Source organism: Anneissia japonica, unplaced genomic scaffold, assembly GCF_011630105.1.
Source record: "Anneissia japonica isolate Jap-2015-1 unplaced genomic scaffold, ASM1163010v1 scaffold287854_len485379_cov200, whole genome shotgun sequence".
Lineage (NCBI taxonomy): Eukaryota > Metazoa > Echinodermata > Crinoidea > Comatulida > Comatulidae > Anneissia > Anneissia japonica.
The window spans coordinates 368,984-377,774 of record NW_022732005.1 but is presented as its reverse complement, the minus strand read 5'-3'; the positions used below and the strand labels follow the sequence as shown (position 1 = coordinate 377,774).

Sequence of the window (8,791 nt, the reverse complement as noted above, 5' to 3'; positions counted from 1 at the left end):
CGTCAACCCTTGTTTTCTCTCACTCGTGATAGTGTCACTATATATATATAAATATACATATATATATATATAATAAACATAGCCATCGAGAAAATGTCGATATTAGATTATTATATGTACAGTCTATATGTAGTAAGGTGTAAAATAAAGAAGTATACATGAATATATATATATATGTATTTATATATATATATATATATAGTGAGACTATCACGAGTGACATAAAACAAGGGTTGACATATTTATATATATATATATATATATATATATATATATATATAGAGGCATATATACATAAAGTATTGTACACCTAAAAACTGTGTATAATTGAAACAATTGGAAGAAGAATATAAAGTAAGCGGGCCGAAACAGAAAAAGAGTAATGGTGTATATTTAGTCATATATAACGCGTACCGTAGTATATAAACATATAGCACATGAGTACACTCCAACTGAAGTGTAGACTATGAATAATATATATATATATATATATATATATACTATAAACTATAAACTATAAACTATAAGACATATGTTATTCTATGTGTGTACCAGTACATATATTCCACTATATATATATAAATACATACAAAATAAGCCATTTAATATAGGCGTATATAGTAATTTTGGATGTACATACGTATATAGTATATATTCTATGTACAGTATATATATATATATATATATATATATATATATTATAAACATGCCTGTATATATACGCCTATATTTTTTAAGTTATTTCAGTTACTATACATAAGTTATTGGTCAAAATTGTGTATAATTGTTTGTTTGTGTATATGTATGTTATCGTAGTATATACGGTATATATATATTAACTACAGTATAACATATGATTGTAATAATAATAAACAATATAATATATATGTGTATATATATGCATGCTATATACATATACAGTATATACGCCAATATTGTTTAAGATACTCAAACATAGGCCTATTGCAGTTATGGTAAGGATTGGCCAAAGTTGTGTATTGCTTTTAAGTGATAATACCATAAAATGTGGCAGTGAATAATTGTCCATCTTGTTTTAATTATGTGTGTTATTTCAACAATAAAGCGATAACGATTTTAACGATATTATCATTGATTAATTATAAACCCATATAGGGTTACTGATTTAGATAAGAACTATAATGTGGAGCACGCTTCTGATCACGTGGTGAAACCCTTCGGCCATGGTAATGGTCTCCGAAGCGTTGCGTCCAGTCGGAAAGATCTGTCTGCGCGATACCCTGCGAGAAAGAAAACTTTTCGCAGGTGCTGTCCATCTGGACTGGACGAGAGTGTAGCAAAAACGACTGGTCATATCACACTGACCACTGTTTGGTGTTGGAATGCTGATGTCCAACTGTTAGCACTTTTGTAGTTTGTGAAGTAAATCGAGTACACGTTCAACTGACAATTCAGACAATATTGGATAAGTGGATGTTACTATGAAAGTTATTTGAAACATACAGCGAACGACTCGCATGCTGATAATATACCAGATGCATTTTAAATAGCATGGTTACTTCGTCTAGTCAAATAATTATATTAATGTTCAAGTTTCTCTCCAATGAAAACCACCTCTAATCAAGGAGACACAAAGAAAAAGCTCTAATTAGCGACCATTTTCTGCTTGCCGCGTGATTAACTCCAGTATTAAACTTTAATGATATTTGTTTTTTAATTTAAAATTATTTTAGCATGTACAGTAGGTACGTATAATCATACTCTATGATATTGCCCTGGATTTATTCGAAATATTGTATATGTAACAATAAATTGTCTAATGTAATATGATATTTATTATTGTTCTAAAATAAAACAAAACATATTAGTGTTATTTTGTAAATATAAATAAAATGATGCACCAAACGATGCATCATTATTATCAATGAATTGTGTTAAATTTGCCAATTTTAATTTCTTTTTCTACAAAATCGATGCAAGAACTTTAACTGACTAAAGTTTCAAATAGGCCTACATAGCACCATGTTATATTATAAGATATTATGGTATTTTCAATAGAATATAGTCTTATACAACAGAGAATTACCGTATGTGTATATACTGTATGTAAGCTGTAAAAATAATACTTTGATTCTATATATATTTATGTATATATTATATAATATGGTCTATATAATATATAAATAAGGATGTTTTCAATATTTACTATATCGATTATCGATATCATTATATGTATATATGTATGTATGTATAGTATACTGTGTGTATATATATATATATCCCGTATATCACACGGGAAGCGAAGTAGTTGAGAAAGTAAGTTTGGAATAACCATGGATCTATTAATAATAGGTCCATGGAATAACGTTAGGCCTACAACCGGTGTACCATGCATGGTACGAGCAGATGTATAAACACGTTACGCGTTCCTGTTTGAAGAGCTATCGCACTTCTACTGCTGCAACTTCACTGGGATATGATACCGGATTGTCTTTCAACATTTTCTTAACAAACATTACATACAAGTACACGGGTCATCATGAAATCTTGTGCAATGCCATGGGTCAGGTTTTGTCAGGCGTCAATATAATTCATAAATAGAATTTGTTGTATTATGATTATAGGCAGGTTTAGGCTTTATTTATTTCAGAAATATAATTGGATAATAACACTACTGATATTATTAGAGAAATAAATCATTTTCACATCCACAAGCCATTAAAACACTAGAACGCTTTGTGTTACGAGATAATGCAGGTCTATGTAAACTAGGATATTTTGTTTTAATTTAAAAGCATACTAGCTCCAGGTAAAAATAATAATTTATATTAAAATGCTGCCTTCGAAAAATTGCCAGAACGTTTAATAACAACTGTACCAAATCCAGTAGTTAGGCCTATATCAGACCCAGGAAAAGCCATTTAAATGATTTTGAAGACATGGATTTGACATATTATTGAAAGGATCATAAAAATCACCCTCACCATCATCGTCATCTTCATCATCATCATCATCATCCTCATCATCATCATTATCATCATCATTATCAAAATAATAAACATCATCATCATTAGAATTATTATTCAAGTCAAAATTATAGTTACTATTAATGTGATCGTCATCATCATTAGTACCACTGTTAATATGCTTGGTAGATTGTTATTTACATGGTATAACCTAGTTAACTCTAACATTAGTCCTACATTATCTAATTCCAAAGATGTTTAAACATGCTTTATATCCTATGGGCCTAAAGTAATCTTCAATGTTAGTATCAATCAAAATCTGGGCCGAATAACTTGAAGAGTTCGCAATGTTTCTTCTAAATTTAAGGTAACGATTGTTAGTATCAAGTCAAGTCAATGCGGACCTTCCGCGACATCCTAAGCCGCGATGATGACTTATCTAGGCCACAAACCTCCTTCCAAGCGTCCGTCGCAAATAGACCACGATATCGCCTAGCATAATAAATAGGGTAAAGAAATAATACACCAATCACGCTATATGTTGCTCTAGTTTTGACGAAACACCGGCAAATTTTTAACCGAAAAATATCTTCTAAAGTTTACACACGTGGACAAAACACACAACTGACTTAGACATGGGATCAGTGTGTGTTTTGTTATACAATTTATTTAATTGGGGTCTACACAAACACTTTCTATTGATTGGCGTAGCATTTTATTGGGAACGTCCGGACGCTTTGCGAGTCAGCGGGAAGATGTGGTTACAGAAAGTCATTGATGCAATAATATTATTACTCTCAGTGTAGAACGTGACAAAGTCAGGATGATCCAAATATCTAGAAATATAACATATTCCCCGGCATTGTATGAACATCGCTCGTGCTGGCATAAAATGTAGACAAGGCCTAGTTCAACCTTCTGTGGAATAGTTTCTGTAATTTTGTTTTATTTAGTTCTGACAATGGGACAGCTTTTAAGCTGTCAGGGGTACCAAGGAGGTCTACTGAGGTATTTAGGTCAGTATGAACTAGCTAAAATTCAGAATAAAAATAAATATCGATAAAATATCAGGTAAATTAATGTTTGGTGGCATGTAGGCCTACCAAACTTAAAACACTTCAAAGACCCAGGTCTATGTAAACGGTGAAAGGTTCCACGTGTGCTTCAATTTGAGAGGCAAACATAATCACATACTGTAACACATACAATTCGCAGCACGATGCACTATGTCGCATGTTATGAATGTAACATTATTAGGTTTCGTTATTATCACTATCATCGACATTTCATCACCATATTTATTATTAATTTCAGTATCGAGCTTTTATTAATAGAACTTATCTTTATCAATATTACTATCATCAGAATCATCATCATTATCATTAACATCACCATCAACATCATTATTATCATCATGATCATCGTTGTCATCATCACTATCATCGTTGTCGTCATCATCATCATCATCATTAGGCTAAGTTAATATTTTCATTAAACCCTTTAATTGGTGTGTTATTGAGCTTTGCTTTTATTTCAAATTTTTTTATTATTATTATTTTGGAGTTTTGTTAATTGTGAATGGTTTCTTTTAGTTTTCGTTTATTTTTTGTAATGTTGTTGTGCCGAAATTGAATAGGCTAAGTTAATTTTTTTTTTAAGTCGAGTTGTTTTTATTAGTAAGCTAGATAACGGTATTGTATCTTTCTCCTCATACCACCTTTTTTCTTTTTTTTGAAGATAATAGGCCTAACTTGATGCTTTTATTTTGGACTATACAATACTAAAGGCAGTTTGACATTCATGAGTGTCTTGGCCTATATTAGTAATCAATAGAGGACTACATCTATTGTAGTATGCTGGAGCTCGTCATCGCTTGTTCAGCATCTGATTGAGAACATCTGTAGTTTTTTTTCTATAATGTCTATGTAAACGTACTATTTTAAAATAAAGAAATAAAACAGGAATATAAACAGTTTTGCACATACCATGGAATATTTTAAAATGTCTAAAAGGAAGAGTGAACATGCTTCCTTTATCTAATTAACAGTCAGTGTTTTCGTGTTAAAATGTCAATGATTCTAAATCCAAGACCGCTGTCGCCGTTCCCAGTTGTTTTTTTTTTCTATGTCTCTTCAAATATACCATTATAAAATTATGAAATAAAAAAGGTTTACAAACATTTTTGCACATAATATAGAATATTCTAAACTGTCTAAAAGGAAGAGTGCATATACTTCCGTTTATCTAATTAACAGTCAGTGTTTACGCGTTAAAATATCAATTATAGATTCTAAATCCAAGACCACTGTCGCCTGACTCCGTATCATTTTCTTAAACGCATCCACGTAAATGAAGAGATTTGAGCGGCGGAACCAGCCCGCGGGTCTGCGGCCTGTGCACACGAGGGCATTTCCGGTAGAAGTCGTGCCACAGAGCGCAGAGTTATCACGTTTGATATCAGCTACGCGTGTCCATCGGTATTAATATTCATATTAGAATGTGTTAGAATACTACTTGTTACCATTTCTCGGACCAGTTGACCAGACGCTAACATGAGCACATGTTAAATGAACCGTTCCAACAGACCATCACTCACATTCTGGAATGCAATTATCTTTTTCCAACAATGACTGTCTCCCTCTCCTCTGAAGTTCTTATAACTCTAGTGACGAAGTTCTGCATTTTACTTGGCTATAGACATAACGGTAAATAAAAGGTTCCGTCGTCTTCATGAATGCACATCGAAATATTTTTTTTTTAAATCTATAATGCGTTATTATAATATTGTAGGCCAATATATACTATATAATATAGTAGTGTATATTATAGGCTTCAAATGCAATTTAATATAAGCCTAATTGTGATTAAACTATTGCCGCATAAAGCGAGTAGGCCTAACGTACTGTGTTGAATATGTCTATAAGGGAAAAATAAATAACAGATATCACCCAAAGACAGGAGGACAACATGCACGTAACGATTCGCAGATTGATCACAGTAACAACCAATAATAGCAAAATACCTAAACATTTCTGAAAAAAAAGTAAAAGTGCCAAAAAATAGTAATTTTCGAAGACAATCACAAAAATAGTCAATGACTTGCATTGTACTCTTGACTTTTGCTTTTGCTCGAAAAGATGGAGAATACAACCGTAATGGAGAAATGAAAGGCTAGCGGCGTCTAATACAAATCCACTATTGCAAAAAAAAATGTTAACCACTGTAGTAACTTTCCAATCGAAGTAATGCGTCCATGGTAGAAGTCAGTTACAACTGAATGGTTATTATGTAGCAGTGAAAAAACCCTACCAAATTATACATGCCTATACATTGGCTAAATAATTTCACACAATGAACATGCAAAAACAGAGGTTGGTGAAACTTTGTTATCCTTTACGCTAAACTTAAAAATAGCACACGTTTCCGAATGTTTTTTTTTTTTTTTTTTTTAAGTTCAAACAATTACTTTAATGAGCGATAGTATGCTACATAACTTAAATTATGTCTTCATTCATATCGCTGCAATCGTTAGTGAAGTGTATTTTATAAAATATACACTGTTTAAAGTTTGAACCTACATTTTAATCTCTTTCAATCTCAATATTATCATATCATTATTTATTTTCCAAAATGTAGTGATGGTGTAGTTTCATGAAATGAAGCTATAATTGTCAATCCTTCTAACTATATATTGATTTCTGAACATTGTTTTATTCATGGTAAATTTTATTAGGTGTACGTATATTCAACTATAGCTTATTATGTAGTATGAATTATGAAAATAAAAAGCAGTTAACCTGATTCGCTTTTTTTTCCTGGGGAAATCGTTGCAATATATAGTTGGTGGCGCAGTTCCAAGAATAGTGATGATTGTGTACAACCTTGGCAATTGTTTCTAGCATATACGTGCCTTATCAGTAATAGATTGGAATACATTTCCTACCTCCTACCTCGCTAATTGTTGGCTCTGTGCACTTCAGAGCCATCGGCAAAAATCATGAGATGCATTTCCAACATAATTTGAACAAAGTATATGAACGAGTTTCAGCTGTTTATTTTTCCAATTTTGATAAATTAGTTATTGTTTTAAATAATACAAATAAGATAAATACGGTGATGCCAATGATGAAGATGATAATAATAATATTGATAATAATAAAAATAATAATAATAATTATTATTATTATTATTATTATTATTATTATTATTTATTATATTAAATAAATGTTATGTGTAATGATGAGAAAAATAAGGGTGATGAGGCTGAAAATGACGATGAGGAGGATGAGATTGACGATAATGATAATGACAATGAGGATGATGATATAACGAAATAAAGATGACATTACAGATGATGCACAATTCTGAGAAAGCTTATGATGATTACAACTATAATGAAGATTTGGATGGCTGTTGTGATGAATATAAGTGTGTATGATTATGGTGATCATGATGATGATGATTAGAATAGTCTTGATGATTATTAGTGGTGATAATAATTGTGATGGCAAAGGATGAAGGTGATGACGACAATGTTATGATGATGATGATGATGATGATGATGATGAAGATGATGACGACGATGATGATGATGATAATTATGATGATGATGATAATAATGATGATGATGATGATGATGATGAAAATAATCGATGATGACCACAACAACGATGATACTTACAATGGAGTGACGATAATATTGATGCTGATGATGATATTGTTACAAAAATGCCATAAAAATGATGATGATGTTTGTGTATTACTGTAATTAATAATTAATCATTTGATGTTTTTATATTACTTTCCTTCGATGTTTTTATATTACTGTTCTGTATTATTGTAAGTATCATTAAATTCAGTCCTCGACTGCGATTTTGATATTGAATAAAAGAAAGGGAAAAAATGATGATGATGATGATGATGACGATGATAACACAACAACGATAAAATAACAATAAAACTAAAAAATATTAATACAGAGATTATTTTAAATTTTAAAAAAAGTTAAAGGAAATTAAGGAGTTCGAAGGATTGTAAAAGATTGTTCTTTATAATAAACCAATGAAATAAAAGAAACAGAAATGAGAATATACAAATTACACTGAAAACCGTGTATGTAGTTCGTGATTTGTTGTTAGCATATAATAATATATTTTATATGTTTAAACACAGGACACTGGAATTAGAAGAAATGCATATTGACCACCATAATAAGTCCTCCACTATAATATCATTGCATGTACAATGTTGCACTGTGTTCATTCTTCTATATACGCCAATAATTAATCATTTGATGTTTTTATATTACTTTCCTTTGATGTTTTTATATTACTGTTCTGTATTATTGTAAGTATCATTTAATTCAGTCCTCGACTGCGATTTTGATATTGAATAAAATGAAATAAAATGAAAAAAATACATTTGTTATAGGCCTATTTTATTTTGGTATGCGATTTGTATAAGCCTAATTATGCACCATATAATATTCTAATTATTAATTATTCTTATAAATGGTCTATTTCTTAATCTGTATGGCGTATTTATTAAACTTATATTGTTTCCCATGCCACGCTTTACTTTAATATATAATTTGCATGGGACCTAGGCCTACAGTATGCAAGTTATTGTACTTTTTGTACATTCAGTGAAGCAGTGCTACCGTATGTTTGGTCACATCCTTCTCTTGGGTTCAAATTCTTTTTGACTTTAAAGCTGTCATGTTGATATTATTGAGGATTTTCTTTTTGAAATTATTATTATTAAGAAATATAATCAATAGGCCTAATATTTAAAAATATATAAACGAAACCGAAAACTATTGCATTACTTCCCTTTTTAGGGCTCCA

The 8,791-nt window shown here is 30.7% G+C and overlaps 1 protein-coding gene across 1 annotated transcript in view; it reads left to right on the top strand.

Moving 5' to 3' along the window:
* Positions 1 to 7,282, top strand: part of LOC117115531 — a 17,108-nt gene extending 9,826 nt beyond the window's left edge. The window contains exon 3 of the mRNA XM_033259371.1: positions 7,199 to 7,282. Within this exon, the coding sequence (XP_033115262.1) occupies positions 7,199 to 7,282 (84 nt within the window). The remainder of the gene's footprint in view (positions 1 to 7,198) is intronic.
* Positions 7,283 to 8,791: the final 1,509 nt, after the last annotated feature.